General features: G+C 40.4%; 1 protein-coding gene across 4 annotated transcripts in view; it reads right to left on the bottom strand.

Moving 5' to 3' along the window:
- Positions 1-25,407, bottom strand: part of Cep70 (centrosomal protein 70) — a 52,372-nt gene that overhangs the window by 8,090 nt on the left and 18,875 nt on the right. For 2 of the 4 annotated variants that reach the window (XM_038324020.1, XM_038324018.1), the window contains exons 6-12: positions 20,045-20,214; positions 18,759-18,815; positions 16,929-17,016; positions 16,749-16,837; positions 15,026-15,100; positions 4,845-4,950; positions 1,594-1,764 (exon numbers count right to left, since the gene is read on the bottom strand). In XM_038324020.1, coding sequence (XP_038179948.1) covers positions 1,594-1,764; positions 4,845-4,950; positions 15,026-15,100; positions 16,749-16,837; positions 16,929-17,016; positions 18,759-18,815; positions 20,045-20,214 — 756 coding nt within the window. Of the gene's footprint in view, positions 1-1,593; positions 1,765-4,844; positions 4,951-15,025; positions 15,101-16,748; positions 16,838-16,928; positions 17,017-18,758; positions 18,816-20,040; positions 20,215-25,407 lie in introns of those variants that run through there. The other 2 variants (XM_038324019.1, XM_038324021.1) reach the window with 2 other exon arrangements.

The following is a 25,407-nucleotide window of genomic DNA, read 5'->3' as shown; positions in this document are numbered from 1 at the left end:
CACAAGTCAATCTCTATTTCAGCCTTTTCTGAGAAACAAACTAGAGAAACTCAGACATATAGAATATTAACCCAGCACTGTCATTCAAACAAAAATGTTTATATTAGGCAGCTTTGTCCAAGTTCTAAAGAAAAAAAGGAAATAAAATGTAGGCTGACTGCCACGATTCTTTCATGAGTTTTATACAGATAAGATTTTATAAATTAAAAAACAAACAACAACAAAACCATGAAGCTGGGTGATGGTGGTGCACACCTTTAATCCCAGCACTCGGAAGGCAGAGGCAGAGTTTTAGGACAGCCTGGTCTACACAGGAGTTTCAGGACACCCAGGACTGCATAATAGAGACCTTGTCTCAAAAACAAAAACAAAAACAAAAATACCAGGCAGTGATGGCGTACGCCTTTAATCCCAGCTCTTGGGAGGCAGAGGCAGGAAGATCTCTGTGAGTTCGAGGCCAGCCTGATCTACAAAGTGAGTTCCAGGACAGTCATGGTGGTTATACAAAGAAACCCTGTCTCAAGAAACTAAAATATATATGTGTGTGTGTATAATAAAGAATCTATTAAAAAAAAGACCAAAACAAAGCAAATAAAAAGCACCTCTAGTTGTCTGGGACTGTAGCTATTCTGAACAATTTGGATAGTAATTGAGCACCCATGTACATCAAGATTGTTGAGGCATATACGAACAAATAAACTTTTTTGTTCCCAAGAAGTCACTCGCTCTTACAAGGTTCTTCGGGTATGAGGACAAAATGCTGACAAATACTGTCACCGAATCATATCTTCACTAACTACAGCAGAATTCTGTATGATATTAGTTACTGAAAAAATCTAAAGTTCAAAAGGCACAGAAATGCAATACTGTTAACTTTATAGCAAATCACTTCTCAATAAACTAATCAAGAAAAATGTAATGAACTCAAATTACACAATGAAGAATATACAATGATCTATAAATCAAATGAAAGTACAGTTCATTTCCCAGTTGCTTGCTGACTATCACCTTCTCTAGCAATTAGACAAACACAGAAACAAACTCAGTTCTGAGAAGGAAAAATGAAATGTGAAGACAGAACAAACAATCCCAACTGAGAAGAAACTAAGGTTACAACATGGCATCTGAGCATGTGCAAAGGTCAGGACATGCTCAGCAAGACATCAGCAGGAGGGAAAGGGCAGAACAGGCAAGAGCTTAGACTACAAAGGTGGGTCCACCGCCGATTCTCAGTGAGGTAAAGTCTACACAGTTGCTATGGTAGAACTTTAGAGGAGGCAAGCTTAACAATAGCAACAAACTTACAGGATTGGAAATATGAAGGCTGGGCATGGTGGCACATGCCTTTAATTGCAGCACTCAGGAGGCATAAGCAGGTGGATATCTATGAGTTCAAATCCAGCCTCTATACAGAGAGAGTTCCAATCCAGCCAGGACTACACAGTTAGACTCAGTCTCAAAAACAAAATGAACAAAATATGTAAGCAGTAATATTCCAATTTTAGAAAAGTATCGTTAGCTTTATAGTTAAAGAACAAGAAAAGCCAAGTCCAAAAGATTTTCAAAACGTGTGAAGAACACTCAACTGCTTACCTTTAAGGATGCCAGTTCATCTGCCCACATTTCTATTATAGGAACGAGATGTTCAAATCCACAATCTTGAACAATATCTTTATTGAAGTTTTGGGCTCCTCCCTTGCTCTGTTTATAAATAATCACTGGAGCTCGAGGATTATGAATAATTGAATTGATGCTGCACAGCACCTGTAACCATGGACAGTATCTGTGGTTAAAATGTCTGAATCTGACGCCTGAGGTAGGGAAAGGATGCATCAGGTGCCAACACGACATCATTTCCAGATGTTTCTAAAACATTGGGGTAATGCGGTCTCATTAGCATAGTTGTACAATTTCTAAGGAAAACTGATTAAATTTTTAATAGTTCAGGTTTGAAAGCAGTTACCGTCTACTATAATCCACAGAGAATAATAACCATCTAGACATTCTTGTCTAAGTTTCAATGATTCCCATTTCTGTCTCCTCATAGTTGAGCGAAGTAAGGTATTAAGGGGAGCTTTCTATTTGTTTCACGATTTCAGTTGGAATTTTAAATAAAGATAGTTACTCATTAAGCCCCACACATTCTACAGAGAAGTCCTGGCCAGCCAGTCCAATAATTCTTACATTTCTGGTTGTGATCCATCACTCCAGCCCCCGATAATTCTTAACAAACACTCTAACTACCTGAGACTGGACTCTGAGAGTGTCTGCACAGGGTTGCCAGAGTGGGGCAGAAACACTGCTGTCCTCGTCTACCCAGAGGTACTAGAGCAAACAGGTGCTCTCAGAACCCAACTTCTGAAGCTCTGTGTTTTGACATTTCGCTTCTATTGTAAACTCATGTATTACTATCAAATAATTGAAAAAAATTGCTGGGCGGTGGTGGCGCACACCTTTAATTCCAGCACTTGGAAGGCAGAGACAGACAGGTCTCTGTGAGTTTGAGGCCAACTTTGTCTTCAGAGCAAGTTCCAGGACAGGCTCTACAAGGTTACAGAGAAACCCTGTCTCAAATAAACAAAAAACAAAACAAAACAAAAAGAAAAAAATCACATTCTTCTCCAAGTTATGAATCAAAACAGGGAGATAGTTCTCTTCCCTGACACCAAAGGTCAGGAAGGTAGTGGGTGACCTGAAAGATGCCGGGAGTTGATGGTCAGAAGATCACAGGGCACTTTCATGCCCTTCACACCATGTTTGGATATATGCACGCATACTTTCAGGCTGTATATAAAAATGAGTGCAGCCAGTTTGGGTCCTTAAAAAAAAATTGCTTTTTTTTTTTTTTTCAAGACAGGGTCTTTCTGTATAACAGCTCTGGGTGGCCTCGAACTCAAAGAGATTCGCCACCTGCCTATTTCTCTTGAGTGTGCATTACGACGCCCAGCCAAAGGGGGAGAAAGTTCTTAAGTAGTCTAGATCACTATTTACACTCTGCTGCCGCCACATGGCCAAGTCCCAGCAGAGCTAATCAGGCCCATTCATCCCCATCACAGAGACAGAAATTCACTCAACTGCCATAAGAAGAGCTCTAATGACTCACCATCAACGTATGGGCAATATTAGCAGACCTATCTGCTGTCCAAGCATGGTACTATTAAAGGGGATCATTAAGTTTTAGAAGATGTCTGCCGCATAGCAAAGATGAACTGAGCCATATGTGAACATCACAATGGAGAAGAAAGGGGCAGCAAGAGAAACCTGCCCCTCTATCTTGTGACTAGGTAAGAATAGACTCAGGCCAACTAGGAACAATGAGAGGGAGATAAGCTTTACTCTCAAGAAAATTAAAAAAACAACCGTCTATGGCTGGAGGACCATAGCAGTACAGCTCCTAAGGGTACTTCCTCATAACATGTCAGTAGTAAAATGCACTGTCCACAAAATAAATGTGTTGTTAAACATCCCAACTTAAGAGATAACTTAAAACAAATCAAAGCTATGCAAAGATTTGAAGATTTAGTTACATAATAATACCAGCATCAACAAATGGAACAATAAAAGGGTAAACAGCAGCTGGGCGGCTGTGGCACAAGCCAGATGGTGGTGGCGCACGCCTTTAATCCCAGCACTGGGAGGCAGAGGCAGGAAGACCTCTGTCAGTTCGATGCCAGCCTAGTCTATAAGAGCTGGTTCCAGGACTGGCTCTAAAGCAACACAGAAAAACCCTGACTCAAAAAACAAACAAAACAATAACAACAACAAAAAACAACAAAAAAATCCTAAAACAACAACAAAAAGGGCAAATTGTTTACATTGGTAAAGAATAAAAAATCTTAATATTGTTATAGTGTTTATACTGTACTATTATAGTTATTATAATAGTAGTTATTACAGAGAGGATGTGGGTGGGCTATAGGAAAATACTCTTGTGTCTTAGTCTTCTGTTGTGATGAAATACCTTGAGAAGAGCAATTTATGGGAGAAGGGGTTTCATTTTGGCTCACAGTTTTAGAGGCGCACAGTCCATGGAAAGACATGGCAGCAGGCAGGGAAGGCATGGTGGCAAGAGCTGGGGACTGGAAGGTGACACTGCATCCACACTCAGGAAGTAAAGAGTGAACAAGAAATGGGGCCAAGCTATCAAGCCTCAAGGCCTGATCCCAGTGACACCAACAGGCTCCACCTCCTATAGGTTCCAAAACCTTTCTAAATGGCTGAAGACCACATATTCAAACACACATTCAAGCCACAACACAATTCCATTCTATAAGGAATTCTGCAGATTTAGGCATCTGTTGGAGACTACAGACTCTCAGACCCTGAATTTGTTATGACCCCTTGCCTGCTGGAATAAACAACTTGTTTTCCTATGCTTGCAGCTGCTCTGGCATGAGACCCTCATGAGTTCCTGATGGCAGGGGAGTGGTTTCTGGTGGGCTGGCAGCTGAAAAATCCCGAGAGCTAGGGCGTGGCCATATATGGAATATATGGATCTCTCTCTCTCTCTCTCTCTCTCTCTCTCTCTCTCTCTCTCTCTTTCTCTCGGAGAGCCCTATATAAGCTGCCCTGGAACACAATAAAGGGGGCATTTTTGGTTCCCCCCCCCTCTCTCTGTGTGTGTGTGTGTTTGTGTTTCAATCTCCAGTCCCTTGCCCGACTCGCAAACCATTCCATGGTGTACAGGCAGGTGCTACAGGCATCCATGAGTATCAAGAAACCACATCCCCAAAGATACCAAGAGCTGTCTGTACAAACATTCCTTACCAAGTGATAGCAAACTGTACTGCAATTAAAATCAAGGATCACCACAAACACCAGTCTTTTCATCAGCTATTCAGTACCTGAAAGTATCTCTGGTCAATTAGAGCCTGCTGATGGCTGTCTTTGCTGGGCTCGTCTTTTCTCTCCAGGTCCCCAGTCTTTTTTTGACCAATAAGCTCTCGTAATCTAAAGGAGAAAAAAAAAAGTAAAGATAATAGTAAAAAAAATCTTTCTTAGATAGCAGATTAAAATAATTAAGCAATGAACCAGCTATCCTTTCTAAACTGTACATTTTTTACTTACATGTATGTCTACACACATGTGCAAATATTAAATATGCATGTATGTAAAATATAAGCCATTCTGTCCCTGGAAAAGTTCCTTCCAATACATCACAAGTTAGAAGTAATGTCTAAAAACATGAGGGCTCTCTGGACCAGAGGCATCCCTCTGGGCACAGGACAGAGTAAGAAGAGAGATGGCTCTCAGAGGAATGCTCCCATTTTGCTATTGCTTTCAGATGGATTTGATGCTATCCAAGATCACATCAAATTCTCCCCTGCTGTGTTTCCTAAAAAAAAAAAAAACTGGGTATGATTGACCCTCAGAGTCTTAAGGAAAAGGTTCTTTTTCTCCTGTCCAGGCCTGGCTAGAATACTCACTAAGAGACTGGGAATCCTGACCCCCAGAAGCAGTTTAAACTGCAATATCATTACCCACTCAATCTGCTTTGCAAGCAAAAGAAAAAATAGACTGAGATCCCATATGCTCAATTGTACTTTTTTATTTGAAGGATCACCCTGAATTGGTCCAATTGTGTAAACTGTACTCTTATACTTTGGCTGTGATGTGTTCTAGTTCAAAAAAGAGCTAGAGGGCAAGGAACTTCCCACAAAGTATCCAAATCCCCAAATTCATCAACTGCACAACATGATTGTTTCCATCCCTTCAAATCTTCTGGCTGCTCATCCCAATCTGCAGCCTGTCAGAAGAAGCAGAGCCCTCCCCAGTGGGGAAATGCTGTCCCCCAGGTGGCCAGCCACAGTACACAGTACATCTTTCTTCCACAAGAGATGTTTTCAATTAGGTGGATCTCCAGAAGGGACTCTGGGACAACCTATGTGCATGGTTCACGTTCTCTGTCAGAACTAACAGAGACCTAGGAGCTTTATTGACGGCCCAGTTCAGCCTGTCCACACCAACTTTATGATTCTGCATGCTGTTGCTAGAACAAACTCCACCACTTCTAGAGCTGAGTGGGACATCCCCGCTGGAAATGACTTTCACACCTCCAGGGAAAGAATGATACCCCCTAACTTTCCCACTGGTAATGATGCAGCTCTAATCCAATCCTAAATTCAATCCAGAGGATCAGAGGAATGAATGGATTTAAGGGTACTACTTATTTACCGCAGCCTCAGCCTCAGAAAGTCAGCAACTAAGCCCTTAAACTATGCCCAACTGACTACATTAAATCAGAAGGATAGGAGACTCACATGATGCTCTTCCAAAGATTTCAAGAGGCCATAAAATATATACTAATATAGAACCAGGGTCATGGGCAGAGATCATCTAAATGATAAGTGCCTGACTTGATTAGCCATATATATAACTCCAAAAATTGGTGATTGAACCAGGCAAGTCATTGGACATTTTGATACAAACTACTACACTGATTTTTTTATAACTAGGACCAAGAGGAGAGAAAAGGATAGACATCATGGGAAACTGCTGTTAGTTAGCTAGGCAGCTGAATCCTCAAGAAACACAATTAGGATTGTTGGGAATGCATTTATTATGCAGGCAGGAAGGCTATTTCGGGTGAGAATGCTCTCAGAGACAAATACCTTCTCCCAGGACCCTGCCCTCTTTGTAAGGATGATCTCTAGAAGATTAGATGCCCTCCCATCAATGAGGATCAATCCAGCTTGAGGAGTCCTGAGAAGTCTTTACAATGGAGGAAAGTCAAATCAATTTCCTCACCAACACAGAAACCCAATTCTTAGCCCTAGCATTCTCCCCTGTCTCTGAACCCCCCACAAAAGACTATCATTTGGGGCTTATCAAGCCAGCGCCTTAAGCATTATTTACCCAGCCTCTTGTTTGTTAATGGTGAGATCTCTAGCCAAACTCAAAGTAAAACTTCTTTCCCCAAGACAATAGTACTGTCTGGTGCTAATAGAATCCAAATTGTTCAAACAACATGGACAAATGGGGAATTAATAGGGAAGGCGAGGACCATCATCCCTACGGTCATTCATTTTAAAGATCCTTTCCATTTTACACATCAGACACAAATTCCTTTAACACTAGAAGTTAGGGATGGTCTCATCACTATAATTAAATTATCAAATAAACAGAAATCATTAATTCGATGATGAAATCCATATAATACCCCTATCTTGAAAGTAAGAAAGGGAATCCAACAAGTGGAGATTAGCTCAAGATCTTAGACTCACCAATGGGGCAGTTGCTCTTCTTTACTTAGTAATTCCCAACCCTGTACATGGTTGATTCAGATTCCTCCTGGCACCGCTCACAATTCTGTATTAGTGAAGATGCTTTATTTGCATTCCCATGCATATCAGCAGCCAACCTCCCTCTGCCTTTGAGGACCAGTAGGGTCCTCTGAGGGCTGGACAGGCCCCATGGACTACACTCCTGCAAAGGTTTTAGGATGTCCCACACCTTTTTGGGCCAGCCCTCTTCTAAGACTTAATGGAATAGGCCCATACTGGAGCACACTATTCCAATATATAAATGATGATCTTTACAGGTTCTCCAAGGAGATTATCTCTTGGCCTTCAGAACCTCTCTTTAACCTTCTTGCTGAAAGGTGGCATGGGATAAAGGCACAAGTATATTAGAAAGAGTAGCTTATCCTGGTCATATCCTAACAGAACCAACCTGAGTCCTGGGGCTAGAACAAATCTGACCTATCCTGGCTTTCCCATTCCCCAAGACTCTAAAATAATTGAGGGCCTTCCTAGGAGTCACAGGATATTATATGATTTGGATCCCAAGATATGGTGAATTGGCCATGTCCCTCTTTTAAAGAGTTTCAAGAAAACTCAAAGCCAGGGCTAAACTCAGACTGAACAGACCTATGAATCCAGTGGGCTTTTCTAAAGAAAATAGGCCTTAACTGGAGCACCAGCTTTCAGACGGCTCACCTGGCCAGACTTGCAACTCTAATGCGATAAAAACAGACCACATTAGGGGGCAGTAACAGGGCATACAATAGCTACTGGTTCTGATACCCTTACTCAGAGCTCTGTCCCAGAACTTGGATGCTAAGCTTGCTATACAGACTCCAAGTACTTTTCTATTCTTCATGTCCACACAGCGATACGGAGAGAAAGGGGGACTACCAAAGACAGAAGAAAACCCCATCAGACATTCTCAAGAGAGAGCCTTATGCTTGCTTCCTTGTGAAATTCTCTTGCCCTCCCTGGTACCTGTCTCTAAACTACTCTCCTAGGCATCAAATAGGAGAGGACTCTATAGCTAAAGGGAATGGGGTGGGGGGGAGTGGGCAAATTCAGAAGCCGAGAGCTACACTGAGTCATGGGGAATGCCCTGTTCTTTGGGGGAAGCCCTGCTAGCTCCTAGAAGATGCAAATATTCCACTGAGCAAATAGCCTTTGCTTCCATTTTGACTAAAGATGATGGCACTCCTGCTGACCAGTTGCTATAACCAAAATCTCTTGGACAGAGAGTATGAAAATCCCTTCAGCAGATGTTATCACTTCGGAAGGAAAACAATCTACTAGCCAGAAGGCATTTAGGCCAAGGTCTCTAGGAGGTAATCCAATAGGTGGCACAAGGATGTGAAATATGCCAAAAGATGAACCCTTCAAACAGGCACCTTCAGTCCCCAGGGACCCAAAGCCAAGGCCTCCATCTAGGAGAGGACTGGCAATTTTACTTCAGTAAAATGTGGGGAGGACCTAATTCTAAGTCCCTTTAGTTTTAGTGAATGCCTTCATAGGCTGGATAAGCTTTTCCATGCCAGACACAAAGGGCACCAGACATGGTTAAGATTTTACTTACAGAAATAATCCTTGATTTGGGTCTTCTGAATACCTCCAAGTGACAACAGATCTGCCTTTAGGGCAGAATTCACTGAAAGCCTAACTTAAAACTTGAAGAATTCAGCCGGGCGGTGGTGGCGCACGCCTTTAATCCCAGCACTCGGGAGGCAGAGGCAGGCACATCTCTGTGAGTTCGAGGCCAGCCTGGTCTACAAGAGCTAGCTCCAGGACAGGCTCTAAAGCTGCAGAGAAACCCTGTCTCGAAAAACCAAAAAAAAAAAAAAAAAATTGAAGAATTCAGCTTCACCTACATTGCACTTAGTGTTTTCAATTGTCAGGCAAGCTGGAGAAGATAAAGAACTTTTAAAGAGGCATTTATTAGCTGGGTGGTGGTAGCGCACACCTTTAATCCCAGCACTCGGGAGGCAGAGGCAGGCGGATATCTGTGAGTTCGGGGCCAGCCTGGGCTACAAGAGCTAGTTCCAGGACAGCTTCCAATCCTAGCTTTAACCGGATTTAAAAAAACATCGCTAACTGACTATCAGGAACTAGCCCCTTTTGAGGCACTACATGGCGGGCCATTTCTTACCAGTGATTTGGTGCTGAACCCAGAAACAGCCAAGCTAATTTTTCATGTTATCCAATTAGCAAAATTCCAGAAAATACTGTCAAGAACTTCAAACTGGGTTCTCTCAAGGGAAACAACAGAGATTCCTCTTCTTCTACCCTGGGGACTTAGTTAAAATTCCTGATGAGAAGGGATGTCTTTGTCACCCACTATGAGGGCGCCAATATCCTGTTATTCTATCTTCACCTACAGCAGCATCAACAGGATAGATGCATCAGCAGGACTGGACTCATGGATCCATCACAGTAGTCTCAAGCCTGAGACTGCTCCTGATACGCCTAAGCTATCAGTGGATCCTAAGACCAAGACCAGCTCATTCCAGTTATTCTTGTGAGTCACTGGAGGACCTTGAGCTGCTCTTCAAACAACCACCTTTCAACAAAAGGTAAGTTCATCTGAGTGCAAAGCAGCAGCATGTATAGGTACCGATGTTGCTGTGGCTTGTCGTGTTGTGCCTACTGTAGGCTGTGGAGTCACTTTCCCATAGTCAGGGTGACCCTAAAATCACTCTGTTGTGCTTCCAGATGACTTTTTAAAAACTACTCTAGCACCCACTCTCCCCATACTCCAATGTCCTACCCAGGAACGCAAAATTTTTGAACCAAGTTCACAGACCTGGAAAAACACAGAGCTTTCATCACCCTCCAAAACTGGAAGTTCCTACATTATCTGACTGGAATCAAATACAGGACTGCCCCAATTTTTGGAGTAGAAGGGAACTACTCTAGATCTTTATAAAGGGGAGCATTTTTCAGGGATCCTTTACTGCATATCTGGAACTCCAATTGATAAAGCAGTACCTTTTGGGAATCCCTTTAACACAGACAAAAATAAAATATCTGGATTTTTCTCTTCTGCTATGGGAGAAATGGGGGCAATCCTTATTATACAGCAGTCTCACTATTGTGTTGCCATTAACATTCCTCCAGAGGCCTCTAAGAAGCCCATGAAGGACTTGGCAAAAATATGTAAGGTCCATTGTTCTGCCACTAATCACCCACCAAATTCCCTACCCTGTATTTGTGGGTGGATTATTGAATCCTCAGTGACACAAAAGTCTCAACTTGTGGGAGTAACATCCCACTGAGTATTAATACCATCCTTAGGCCTGGAAGGTTCTGGGAACTTTCATGGAAAACTCAGATTTCAGTCTACCTACCCGGGAGTCACTTCTACTAGGTTACCCCTACCTGGGACATTTAGAGATTTTGGGTCCATACTCATTACCCTAACTGTACTCGAGCTACTGCACTTCAATGGAGCCAATACTCCCAGTGGCTCACAACTCAAAAGAAAAGAGATCTTTTGGCAAACTAGGCACTGGACTCATGGAACAAGTTGAATGGGCCACAATACACGGGAGAGATTCTCTAGAAAAAGATTCTCCAGAATAGGACTCAAGGTAGAGTTCTTATTTCAGGAGGGAACTGGAGGATGGGAGACACACCCAAACGAAAACTTTAGCCCAAAAGATTGGCTAACTTATACTAAGCAGGCCTTACAAAATTACACTCCCAAACCAAAACTGGGAAAGGGCCTGCAGCCTAACTAAGCAAGGACTATTAACTACGCTGATGCAGATGAAATCAGAATTAGCTGTGGACAATGGCCAACATCCTTAATGCAGAAGCATACACCAAAAACTTATGGAAAAACAATGGGGAACTGAGGCTCTGGAAAATAATAACTAATAAATGCAACATGAGTCATTGTACTCTAACTGCCCAGGTTCCTAGGTTAAATAACTCAACAAAGTAACCTATTGTACAATTAACTGGGCTAGGGGAAATTAAAGAGGATAGTCGCATAATGCCCACTGGACAAAGGTGGGCAATCCTCTAAAATGAGTCTCAGTGGAACTTTACTTCTCTCTCTGAGTGTGAACAAAAAGGCGGTATCTGGCTATGCCCCCAAAGGAAATAGAATTCTGATTATTGCCAGGTCTGGCCCTTAGTCTCAATTCCAATGAGGAATAGTGTTTGGTATATGGGAAAGGGAACATTTTGCTGGGAGGGAATACATAATGAAACTGTCACACTATCAGACTTCTCCTGTAAGAAAACAAAGCACACACTGGAATTTGGCGCAATACTAAAGAAATAAAGCAGATCTACTTACGATCTACTAACAAGACCCATGATAACCTTGATATCCAAGAAGCATCATCCCTACAGCTAAAACAAAATACACCCATGACATTAAAATCATGAGCTCAACAATGGCCTAAGACTCAATTAGATTTGACAAATAAAAAAAGTAACCAAATTTCTCAGGGAAGACAATAGAACATTCTACAAGATACGCTTAACAGTGGACAAGGGTGGAAATGACATCCTGGAGCTAGCTAACACCTAATAACCAACCATTCCAAGGACTGTGGCTGGCTAGCATGTATGTTTTCCTCTTCAGTGCCATTACCTGAGATGCAATGGACACTCCTCTTCACCACCTTCATTATCATTCTCTTAATTTTATTTAATATCTGTTTTAGATGCCACCACGAGTACCAGGAACACAGGACAATGAAAGAAAGCTATCACCACCAGGAACTACAACCACAGGCCAATCAATCCACCACTGCATTGAACTTCCTGCTATGGGCTCCTAGACAGACCACCTCTGGAGGGACCCTGACTGCTGTTTTATAACTCCACCCGTCCTGTCAGCAGGAAGCAGCAAAGAGCAACTGACCAATCATGGACCCAATCCCCTGATGGCAGTTGGGGTTATCTCCTGAGAGGGAGTTAAGGAAAGAAAGTAAGAGTTGTTAGGCAGATACTGAGGGAGGAGGAGCCCTAGATAATGTCAAATTGGCATATTCTAAAATGGATGTTGGAAATAGTGGAGGAAGGGCCACAATCAAAAATCAACTTTTCTATTACGCACACCTCACATCAGAGAAAAGGCACTTGTGTGTATAAGGCATGTGGACAATGTCTCGATACTTCATAGATCCAGACCCTCAACTAATGGAAGCCTATCACCCAATCCCTGAGCTGTTATGTTGTCAGAGACCTCCAGTAAAACTGGTAATGGAGGTGCTAATTGACTCAATATAAAAAAAACACTGTCCAAAGATAACCTGTAGACTCCAGACTCCAGGGCCCCTCCTTTCCAAGAGTCTGTCTCACCTACTACTTTTGCTTTGATTAAAACATTAGCTCTGCTATACTTTGAATCCTTTACTGCCTCTTAATTATTTAATTGGTGAGAAGAGAACTCGACCACTACAGCATAACAAGGTTTGTGGTGCCTCCCCCCACTGAACCATCCCACTAGTCCTTATCATCATCACCTTATTATTATATTTATGCTATATTGAAATTGTCTTATCATTCTTTCATGATTCTCCTTCCTTCATGACATCTTGATGAGGTCGGGGACCTTTTCTATTTGGCTTATCATTGCAACCCCAGTGTCAGAATGCCACATAGATACTAGGAAGTACTACTGGGAATCAGATTGCCCACTAACAGGATGTTATTCACTGAATAAATGCAACTTTTCCAAACTTTCCCCTAGACTTCTTAGTCCAATTTTTCTCCCCAACCTTAACGTAAGTAGATATCCAATGAATCCCCCCTTGTCCTTGTTTGTCTTTCCACTGTGACAGTGACATCATGGGGAGGAGAAATGAGCAACTACCACTGAAATCTGAAACAATATACACTAATAACACAAGTGAATTAACACACACACACACACACATATGATATACTAACAGTTTTCAAAATAATCCATCCCAGAGCTCCACAAATTATTTTCTCAAGTTCTAGTCTTTTGAGTCAAAGAATACACATAGATAATCTTAAGGAAATAGCATCAATACTTGAAATCATCATTTAAAAAATACCCCCGAGACCTCATGTCTCAAAGCAGGGGAAGGAGTTAAAGGTGGTAGGTAGGACTGACTCACTGCATGTTTTCTGACACTTTTAGTTTTTAAGTAACAAAACTCACTAAAACTATTAGATCGTGCTGGGGAGACACTCAGTGGAACAGCACTAACCCTAGCATGCGCAACCCTGGGGACACACTCAGTGGAACAGCTCTTACCCTAGCATGCTCAAGACCTAAATTCAATCTTTAGCACAAAAATTAACATAAAAAATTTCAGATTGTGACTAGCTAAAATAAAAATATAGGATCTGCTATCTGCAGTTTCATTGTTTCTTTTGCACTTCTTCAACTTCTTGAGATAATTTTCCATTAAAGTATTTTCTTTTCTTCCTACTCTTTTATTTATTAAATTGAGATGCATATAAAGCCAGCTCCAGGCCCCAAAAGACCAACATTATATGCACTGTCTCATATGCAGTTTCTATCTTCAAATCTTTTGTGTATTCAGCTTAGAACATAAGTGGAAGTCAGAGAACAGAAAGGTGCTTTATGAAGGTAACACACTAAAGGAAAGGGGACAGCAGATCATAGGTAAAACAAAAGTCGAGAGGTGGAATAACGGGAGCATACAGGCTTAATCAGGGAGGGGCACACATTATGGGAGAAGCAAGGAGGAAGAAAGGAAAGATTACATGAAAAACCACATGGAAGCCGACTACTATCTTACAACCCAGCTTTTAGAATTGGAGGGAGAGAAGAATTACATGTGAAATAAAAGAAGAGGAATTACTGAGTGTTAAGGGGTCATGTGGGGATGGGGTGGGGTTAAAGAGAGAACAAGTTAACTAAAACTAAATCTGTATGTTTATATCCCTAAACCTGAGATACTCTCAGATTTGATCAAAGTTTCTTTTGGCAGTGGGCAGCAGTCAGTGGAGAGAAAAGTAACTGGTCAAAGTGCTGAGAATAAGAGACTAGTTCTCGGTCCTATTACTCACCCCTATGCCAGGGTCAAGGCAGAAAGAACGAGAGAGCCAGCCAGTGATGGAGGGTGTTCTGAAATACTGTACTCGGGACGAGGCAATCACAGTCATGGACTCACAGCACTGTGGTGATAAAATAAAGCCAGACAAGAGTCCAGCAGAGACAGGCTGGAGGATATCCAGGCCCCACTCTTACTGTTATTGGCGGTTAAGTTTCTGGGAGAGAGAATCATTCCTTTTGAGGATGTAGACACCAACAAGATCCCCAGGCTTCAGTGGACAAACCAAACCCATGCACATATGGGTAGCATAGAGGGTTATTCTTTTTAAAGCATAAAGTTACTTGGGGGGTATGTTAAGGAGAAGGGAGTTATAGAGGAGGAATGATGCATATAATTATTGGAATGCATGAAATTCTCAAGAATATATAAAATAAAAATAAAGCCAAATCCAAATTGCTTTTAAGCTGTTAGAATCAGAAACATCCATCTTTATTCTATACTATTGTTTTTTTTTTTTTTGAGACAGAGCTTTGCTATATAGCCCAGGCTAGCTTCTTAGTAGTGATCCTTCTGCCCAGCCTCCACAGTGCCAGGATTTATAGGTTTCTGTTAGCATGTCTGGCGCCAAAATAGTTGTAATGTCACATCTCTCAGCAACTTGGCAGCTCCATGCCAAGGCTGTATTATAATACACAACAGCTGATAGATATAAAAAACAAATACTTAAAATACAGGACGCAGCTATAAGCTATAACTTTGACAAAATGTAATTACTTGATACTTTTCTTAAGGGCTTTTTCCAATTTCTTCACTTGTTGCTTATAAAGTCTTAATTCATGTACTGTGGGTCTGTAAAAAAAATCAAGATGAATACATTAAATTTATTGTAAAGGACAAAATTATTTAACAAAAATATATCTTGTTATATTATTAATAAACATTAAAATTATTTTTAAATCAAATTCTATGTGTATGGGCGTTTTGCCTGTGTGTGTGTTGTCTGTGGATGCCAGAAGGCAGCACTGGATCCCTGGAGCTGGAGTCCAGATGGTTGTGAGCCACCATGTGGGTTCTAAGAATCAAACACTGGTCCTCTGGAAAGGAGCCAGCGATCTTATCTGCTGAGCCATCTCCCCAACCCCTTATTTAAAATCCTTAATTCTTAGGCGTTTACTAGGCATTTTGATCTATCTTGTATAATTTCTTATTCAACATCTTTATTTACTTCTGTGCTATTATGTAACTTGTTTATGGTAAATACATCATCCTCCGTAATGGACAGTTTTGTCAATCTGACACAAACCTAGATATATCTGAGAAGATGGAATCTTAAATCAGAAAATGCCTCAATAAGACTGGCCTGTAGGCAAGACTTTGGAGTACTGTCTTGATTAATGGTTGATGTGGAAGGGCCCAGCCCACATCTGGGCCTAACGTCCTGGATGGTATAAGAAAGCAGTCTAAGCAAGCCACGAGGAACAAAGAGTAAGTACAAAACTCCACGGCCTCTACTTCAGCTCAGTACTATCAAGGGTTTTGCCCTGACTTCACTGGATGATGGACTATAAATTGTAAAATGAAGCTAACCCTTTCCTCCCAGTTGCTTTTGGTCATGTATTTTAATACAGCAATAGAAACACTAGCTAAGACTCTCATATCACAGATAACTACTATCCTAAATGTACAGCTCATTCTTCCCAAACATGCAGCTGAGTTCCTATTTTTGTCCTAGGTTCTCTCACTGGAGTGGAGCTCATCAACTGTCTAGGCTGCTGGCCAGTGAGCTCCAGGAACCTGCCTGTCTTCACGCCTTCTCCCAACGCTGCAATTAACGAGACACCGCTACAACTGGCTTGGCTTTCCCATGAGTGCTGGGGATCAACTCGCATACTTGCACAGCAGGCAGTTTCCAAAGGGGCAAACTCTCCAACTCTCAAAGACTGAACCTGGGCTTGGGGAGACATCTAAGTCTGGTAAAGTACTTGGCATGCAAATATGAAGACCAGAGTTCAAATCCAAGAACCTAAAAAGACATGGGGGTGCACACTGGGAAAGGGGTGCTGATCCCTGGGGCTCACTGGCCAGGCACCCTAATTGGCATGCTCCAGGCAGGTCTCAAGGAGAGATCCTGTCTCATAAAACAAGGAGGACAGATCCCAAGGAATGACATCTGAGGCTGACCTCTAGTTTCCACATGCATGAGCACAGTTGTGCACACTCAACTGCACACACATTTGTGCCCACACATATAAACACACAAACACAAGAAAGCTCTGAATCTCTCCAAGTTCTCACCCAGCTTATCCTCAGCATGGACTGCTATTTTCTCACTTCCATTGCTTGCCTAAAGAGTCTTATTCTTTCATCATTCGCAATGAAACACAACCAACCAGAAGGAGTACAGCATGTCAAGCACTTGGATTAAGTTCTAGAGTAAGAGGGTAAGAATGATTCATTTAACAACCTAAAAGCTAAAGAAAAATTAAGTTTCTCTCACCTGTTTTCCAGATCTTTTTGGAGACTCAGCTTTTCACCTAACAGTACATCAATCTTGGATTTTGATTCCTTGAGTTGATTCTGTAACGACTGCAATGCATTTCACAGTAAAATAAGTAACTCTGCTAGGGGGGTGCTTTGCTTTATAGAAAGACATTGATTAGTTCTCTGATCCCCATACCATCAGAAGGCCTTTGTAACTTGCTGAGGCGTCCAGGCTTCTGTAGTCTTTTTCCTCTTCTGCCTGACTGTCGTCCTCTTTACACTGCCTGTGAGGAGACAACACACTGCATCTTACGGAAATACATCCCTAAAGAAAATGTTCAGCTAGCAAAGATTAAGTCAATCTAATCAGGGCTTAATAATTTAAACATGAATTAAATATCCCAATTTCCCACTTGCTCTACAGTGAATAGTATCATAGCACAGGACCACATAACCTTAGGGCATTCTTTTTACTAACTCTTTTACCTAGAATGCATGAAGAACAGCAAACTTTGTCATGGGACACAAAGGGGATGAAAAATACTTGTTGAATGAACAAACAAAACACAAATAGAACATTCCTGGTCTTTAAAAACATACATTATGTGCATATTGTTTATTCCTTCTAGTACTTTCAATTCATAGAAATCATCAAGAAAAAGTGTAGCATGTAAATGGGTAACAATACACTGTACAGAGCACACTCCACCCACCCTGTGCTTCAGATGTCTTCAGTCACGTAACATTCCTGCCTACACCCACTCTTCCTGCTAGTGTATTCATCTAACTGAAAAATCCTTTCTTATCTGTCTTTGAAAACTCTGCAGGCTATCTGCAAAGCTGTTCTTCTCCCTTTTACTGCTCTCTCCTTTTGTCTCAGGCATTGTCCCACCTGCTCACAATTATAGTACATACCACCATGTCTGACACTTACTTACACGGGCATTAACACACATTTTTCCCCAGTACAATATCAGGACAGGGTCTCACTCTTACTCAAGCCAGTTGAGGATTCACTATGTAGCCCAGGCTGGCTTCAAACTCATGGCTATCCTTTCCTTTACTTCCTCAATGTTCCATCCTCTACCTTCGCTAAAGGAAGCTGGGAACTCAGGCAAGAACTACCACACCTAGCTATATGCCAATTTTTCACTGACATTCTATCTTTGATATATTTAAATTTGCATAGTAAGGTCTTACTCTGCCCCACAGCCAATGTACTACTATATGTCCATATACTTTATGAACACACTTGCTCTCCAGTGGCTAAAATTATGTTTGATCTCCTGTAATGGAATTGTGGATGATTGTCACCACATCAGTACTAGAAATCAAACATAATAACATAATGCATCAACAAATAAAAGGAAATAACACTTATTTTTACCTAAGCAGTAAAATGCAATCTTATAGATCTTTATTAAAAGAAACTCAACATGAAGTTGTGAAAAAGGGGAACTAAAATTTGTTGGTGAGAAATGGAGAGTAAATATTTCCAAAATATACTGTATGCAAATAAGTACACTGTATATATTGGTCTGAAAGAAACGGCCCCCAGAGGGAGCAGCACTTGCTGTGGCTTGATGGAGTAGGTGTGATCTTGTTGGAGGAAGTGTATCACTGTGGGGTGGGCCTTTGAGTTCTCCTATGCTCAAAATACTCCCATTGTCTATTTGCTTTCCTGTTGTCTTCTGGTCAAGATGTAGCCAGCGCCAAGTCTGCCTGCATGCTGGCATGCTCCCCACCACAATGATGATGAGCTGAATCTCTGAAACTGTAAGCTGCCACTTCAATTAAATGTTTTCCTTATAAGAGTTACCATGGTCATGGTGTCTCTTCACAGCAACAGAAACTGTAAGATAGTATGCATACATGAAATTCTTGAAGGATAAAAATATTATATTTGAAAAGGAATTTCATAATGATATATAGATTTCCAGAACATAAAGTCTCAAAAGCTATAGAAACTTAACTTGTTCCTGGATAATATTCATCATGAATTACTTTAAAATTATATTACTTATACCTTTGTGTACGGAGTTTTCGAAGTTTAGATTCATAGTAATCAATTAGACAAAGCAATCTGAAAAACAAAAAATATATTCAATTATTTTCAAAACGTAGTATCTGCTATTCTTTCATATAATTTCAAGTTATTATGACAAAAGGAAGCACAGACTAGAGATAGAGAGATTGCTTAGCAGTTAAGAGAACACACTGCAGGGCTGGAGAGATTACTCAGTGGTTTACAAGACCAGCTTTGATTTCCAGTACCTACGTGGTGGCTTACAATCATCCACAACTCCATTCCAGGACATCAAACACTTTCTGATGGCCTCCACAGGCACCAGACTCACATTGCTACATATACATGCATATAGGCAAAATACTCATACATGGAAAAAAATTTTAAGATTAGCTGGGTGGTGGTGGCACATGACTATAATCCCAGCACTTGGGAGGCAGAGGCAGATGAATTTATGTGAATTTGAGGCCAGTCTGGTCTACAGAGTGAGTTCCAGGACAGTAAAGGTTACAACAGAGAAACCCTGTCTCAAAAACAAAACAAAAGATGTACTTGAGTGTGTGTGTGTGTGTGTGTGTGTGTACAATTTGTGTTCAAGTGCCGAAGGAGGCCAGAAGAGGGCACCTGATCCCCTGGAGCTAGATGGTTGTGAACTACCATTTGGGTGCTGGAAATAGAAACCAGGCTTTCTGCAAGAACAGTAAGTACTCCCAACCTCTGAGCCATCTCTCCAGTCCTAAAAAACTAACTAACTAACTAACTAACTAACTAAATAAATAAATAAATAAAGTGTATACTGCTGTTGCAGAGGACCCAAGTTCAGTTCCCAGCACCCTCTATAACTCCAGCTCCGAGGCTTTCAATGCCTCTAGCAGTATCTGCACTCACAAGCCCATAAACACATTATTGAAAATAAAATCTTTTAAAAAGTAAGTACAGACTGTCTGGCAAACTTAAAAATTTTCAATCATTCTTGCCAGAAACAAGTATAACACTAAGTCATATATATACATACACATATATGTGTATAGTTTTTCAAGACAGGGTTTCTGGTGGTGGTGGCGCATGCCTTTAATCCCAGCACTAGAGGCCAGCCTGGTCTACAAGAGCTAGTTCCAGGACAGGCCCCCAAACTACAGAGAAACCCTGTCTCAAAAAAAAAAAAAAATGAAACAAAACAAAACAAAAAAGGGCTTCTCTAGCAAAAGATATAACCACTGTCAAAATAAAATCAGCTGAAAAATAATCAACCTAGTTCCATTATCATCCTATGTACTAGGCATTACTGTTTATCCAAGACTGTATGAGGAACTCTCTTGCAGAGATGGGCAAACACTCTGTTTTGAGTAACAACACGCTCTTCTTCCTCTTTAGTTAATCTGTAGATATTCTTTTGCAAAGAAGCAATGGTCTCTTCTTGTTCCATTCGTTTTTTCTTATAATGCTGGCATCTCATCTGTAAGAGGATTGTAAATCTATAATTACATTTATTCATGTAGGACATACGTTCCATCAATATGTGTCACCATCTCCACTGAGCTACTTCATTCAATAATCTCATCAAGGCTGTTAAAAAAACTGATGTAAGGAATATTAATATCTCACAAATGTGAAAACTTATAAAATGAGGAAACTATGACAACTACATGCATTCAAGATTTCATAATAAAGATTTTAAAAATCTCTATAAAGCCAATGTAAATTTATATTTCAATGGTTTTATGAGACCAGGTTTCTTCATAGTCCAGGCTGGCTTCCAGCTTGCAGTCCTATTTTATTAGCCACCTAATTTCTGGAGTCAACATGTATGTATTACCATGCCCACCTTATATTTAAGCTGAGATAAAAATAATAATCAGAAAAAGAATTACATATTAAATTATTTTAAAAGAACCATAAAACAGCTGGATGGTGGTACGTCAGAACTTTAATCCTAGGATTTGGGAAGCAGAGGCAGGTGGATCTCTATGAACTCAAGACCAGCCTGGTCTACAGAGTGAGTTCAAGGACAGCCAGAACTATTACACAGAGAAACCCTGTCTCAAAACCAGAGAGAGAAAGAAAAAACTACAATGGAAAATTATTATTTTTTAAATGACTTACGGATTACAAATAAAATAGTCAGTTTGAACATCCAGGCAATAGGGGAAACTATAAATTCAAAATAGGTCCATAACCAGTATGTGTCTTAGATTTATAAAAAAAAAAGACAGAACATTCACAGCTAAGCACATGGTCATCTGTACAAAATGTCAAATTTATTGAAACTTAACAACCCTCAAGGGAAAATAGTCTTAGTTGCTGGTAACATCCCATCTCCTAGTGAACATAAAATATGCAGTAATCCATCCTTTGCCTTGGTCCTCCATAAAACCAGACCTCCACAGCTAAGTGATGAGGGTGCCAGCCTCCCCTCAATATGCAAATTAGTCAAAATCTAGAAGCAAACATTAAGGTTGATTTTTTTTTTATTACACACAGTAAGAAGATTCACAAGAATATTTTTGTATCCCATGTATTTTGACCATGTGCACTTCTCTATCTTTATTTTTCCTCTTCCCCATTGTTTTTTATTCTCCCAGTCTGGCTACAACTTTCAAGATGCATTAGTGCGCGCGCGCGCGCGTGCACACACACACACGTCTATGGAATATATGCCCAGGAAGAGTATAACTTTGTCATAAGATAGTGCTAGTTTTAAGTTTTTTGAGAAAACCTCCACACTGATTTCTATAGAGGCTGAACTAACATATACTCCCTTCAGTAAGGGTTCTTTTTTCTAAAGTCCTCACCTTCATTTGTTACTTTTTGTCCTAATGATAGGCATTGTGACTAGGGTGAGACAGAATCGCAATGTAGTTTTAATTTGCATTTTCCTGTTTGCTAAGGGTGTTGATCATTATTTGTGTATTTATGGGTCACTGGTATTTCAATCTTTAAAGAATAGTCTGTTCATTAATTAGCCTATTTATCAACTGATTTAGACTGTTTGGGCTTGTGTTTTGTGGTTTTTTTTTTTTTTTTGAGACAGATCTCACTATGCAGCCTTGGCTAGCCTGGAACTCACAGAGATCCTCCTGCCTCTGCCTCCTGAATGCTGGGATTAAAGACACATGACACCATTCCTTCCTGAGTCCCTATATATTCCAAGTAGCAATTCACAGCTAGCAAGTTTTCTCCCCTTCTATTGTTTGTCTCTTCACCCTGTTGGTTCCCTTTCTGTGCAGAAGCTTTTAAAATCCACACAATCCTATCTGTTGAGTCTTGCTTCTGTTTCCTGAGCTTTTGGAGTCCTTTTCAGAAAGCTTCTGCCTGTGTTTATATTTTTAAGAGAGTTCTTTTTTCTAACAGTTTCAATTTAGATTATTAAAGTCTTTGATTCATTTTTGAATTGACTTTTGTATGGGGTAAGAGATGAGGATCTAGTTTCATTCTTCTACATATGGATATCATGTTGTCCTGTACTATGTTGAAGACGCTCTCTCTTTCTCCAATGTATGTAACTGGCATCTTTGCTCAAAATTCAATTGGGTATATGATAAGTTTATATTTCTTGGTTGTCTATTCTATTCCATTAGTACACATACTTTTGTGACAGTACCAAACTATTTTTGTTACTATAGTTTTGTAACTATAATGTGAAAACAAATCGTCAGCATTATTATTTTGCAATCAAAATTGCTTTTACTATCAAGGGTCTTTTGTGCTACTATATGCATATTAGGACTGTTTATTCAATTCTGTGAAGACTGTCATTAGAATTTGATGGTGATAAAGAAATTGCTTCTGGTAATAGAACCACATTCCAGCTCTGACAACCCATAAACTGAACAGAAAGTCCTGCCATCATCTAGTGTGTTCTTCAGTATCTCTTTTCAGTGTTTTAGTTTTCATTATATGGCTGAGGAGAAGCTCAGTGGGTAAACAATGCATCTACCTGTATTTTGGGTCCCCAAGCCTGCACGGAGCCAGGTGCAGCAGCACTCACTGACATTTCCGCCATTCACATGGCAAAATGGGAAACAGACAGAAGAATTCCCGGAGGCTCACAGGCTGGGTAACCTATACTCTGCACAGAATTCAGTATTAACTGCGCACACAGCTTTATTACACAAAGTACAAGGCAATATAACCACATAAAGAAAAAATGGTATCTAGACAGGCCACTTAAACCTCTATATGGAACACTGAGATCAATAATGAGCACTATAATTTCTATATAGGACGTCATTGATTCAATAAATTTCCAACATGAGCTTTCAACAGGTGGAAAAGGATCTCTATTCATGAGCATTATGACTCCATATGAGACATAATGAGCTTTGTATAGGACACTGTGAGCTCTAAGCAGGGCAGCATTAGATGTGCCCAGGGCACTGTAATTTATGTGTAAAACATCATGAACTTTATGAAAGGCATTATTATCTCTATAAAGTGCCCCATGGGATGAAAATACATGCAATATGAGATTTCTGTCAGCACTGTGTGCTGCATATAAGTGCACTATGAGTTTTATAGAGCAGACTGGGAAGTCTATACAGACCAATGTAAGCTTACATGAAGGTGCATTATGGTCTACACTACTTCCTTCCATATGAGCTCTAAAATCATGAGCACTGTGAGCTCTATTCAGGGCACTATAAGCTCTATAAAAATAGGCACAGAGAGCTCTGTTAGGGCAGCTGGAGTTCATAAAGGACACTATGAGTTTACAAATATCATATGTCCTTGTGGGAGGCAGGGAGAAGCCATGTAGCCCTGCTGGAGACAGATGAACTTTGCCTGGTAAGCCACAGCCTTGTGGCGATACACAAATTAATAGAGATGGGTTAAATTAATATGTAAGCACTAGTCATAAGACACTTCAGCTAATGGGCCAAGCAGTGATTTAATTAATACAGTTTCTGTGTGGTTATTTCGGGAGTCTGGGCAGCTGGGAAACAAATGAGTGGCCTCCTACTACAAATTGGTATAACAGCATGGGACTGACTAAATCCATGTAAAACCTAAGGGGGCTTGGAAAGGAATTCTAGACACACACACACACACAAACAAAACAAAACAAAACAAAACAAAATTAAGCATTTTCTCCAGTGGGCTCTGTTTTCTAGGAGCAAACAGAGGCATAATTCTTTCAAGGGAAGGTTTCCTGACTCAGTGGTAGCAATAAAACCGTGCAGTTTCAAAACAGTGGCTTCCTGGGCTGTGCTGCCAGTACGAACTCCGGCTCTTTCAGGAGGCCAAGTATTTAAATGGGGTTTGTGAGCAGAGCGCTACAACTTGCTTAATGGAAACACAGACCCGCTGTGTGCCTGAAAATGGGGCTGTGAGCATGGCTCATGCTTAACAGACCTCCGCCCCACCATGTTGGACTAGGTGGAGCCAAAAGGTAAAGCAGCCTTAGAAGCGCTTAGCATTTAGAAACGCTCCTAGACAGAAAAAAATTATAGATACACAATAGGACAGATTCAGATATTAAAAAAATACTCTAAACGAGTCACAGCGTTGGATAAATGTACGCAGGCTTGGGAGAGAGAAGAAAAAGAGTATAGACAGTTATAAAAAGAAATACATAGTTTTGAAAAAAAACAAAACAAAGTCTTTAAAGAGACAGAGTACAGACAGTCATAGACTAAAGGAGTAAAGATAATAAAATATTAAAAAGTAATATAGTAAAAACAAGCCACATAAATATGAAATATGCATAGAGTCTATATAATGCATATTATTGTGTTTTCTTTGAATTTTTTGACTGTGAAGGAGCTAAGTAACATACATACTTCAAAAGTACCTTGATTTCAAAATTTGGGTCTAAGGACTTGTTGCGTTGGAAAAAGAGGTTTTGCTTTTGTTTCCACAGAGGATGAGAACCTGTGGAATCCTTCCAGACTAAAGTGGTTATGGACCAAGAGCCCCTGAGAGGTTGCCGTGAACATCCCCAAAAATATTTCGCCCAACAAAAAGCAGGAAGCAGTTTGGCAAAAACTAAACCAAAATTCTCTAAATGATTATTTATAAATGTTTGTTTACATTTAAAGGGGAATATGCTATAAAGATGGATACTTTGCACTGATATGGATTTTGGTCTATTGATACAAATGTAAGGTCAATTTTGTTGTACTGTGTATATGTATTTCTGCTCTTGATTAAGATATTGTGTTTGTGCAGCTCATTTATAATATAATGCATAATTAAGAAATACAGGTTAATAGATAATCATCTATAATAATCAAGTTTGTAGTCATTTTAGTTAGGTTTTCTAGATAGAGACATATTTCAGTTAGATAGGTATTCTTCAGATCTTACAGAGACCTTCAGAATATGACATTTAAAATGTTTTAAGAAGTTAGGACTTCTCATGACAATGAAAAACATCTGCTCCTAGGAGCACCAATTACTTCAAGAGGAAGATAGGCATCGAAGAGGCTCCTTAAGGAGTTTGCTAGCTATTTGGGCAAGAAACTGCTCTTGCCTGGACTGCTTGATGCTATGCTTTATGAACTGGACATACAGAACCCACAGAGAAATGACTGCTGAACTTGCCTAAAGGTGAGACAGTCCTTCGGGGTTCCTGCTTCATGAAAGAGACTGCCAGACATTCTGCAGGATACAGAAGAAAGTGACTGGCAAACTGCCAATATAGATGAAA

The sequence above is a fragment of the Arvicola amphibius genome, chromosome 3, assembly GCF_903992535.2.
Source record: "Arvicola amphibius chromosome 3, mArvAmp1.2, whole genome shotgun sequence".
NCBI lineage: Eukaryota > Metazoa > Chordata > Mammalia > Rodentia > Cricetidae > Arvicola > Arvicola amphibius.
This window is presented reverse-complemented; position numbering and strand designations above follow the sequence as displayed.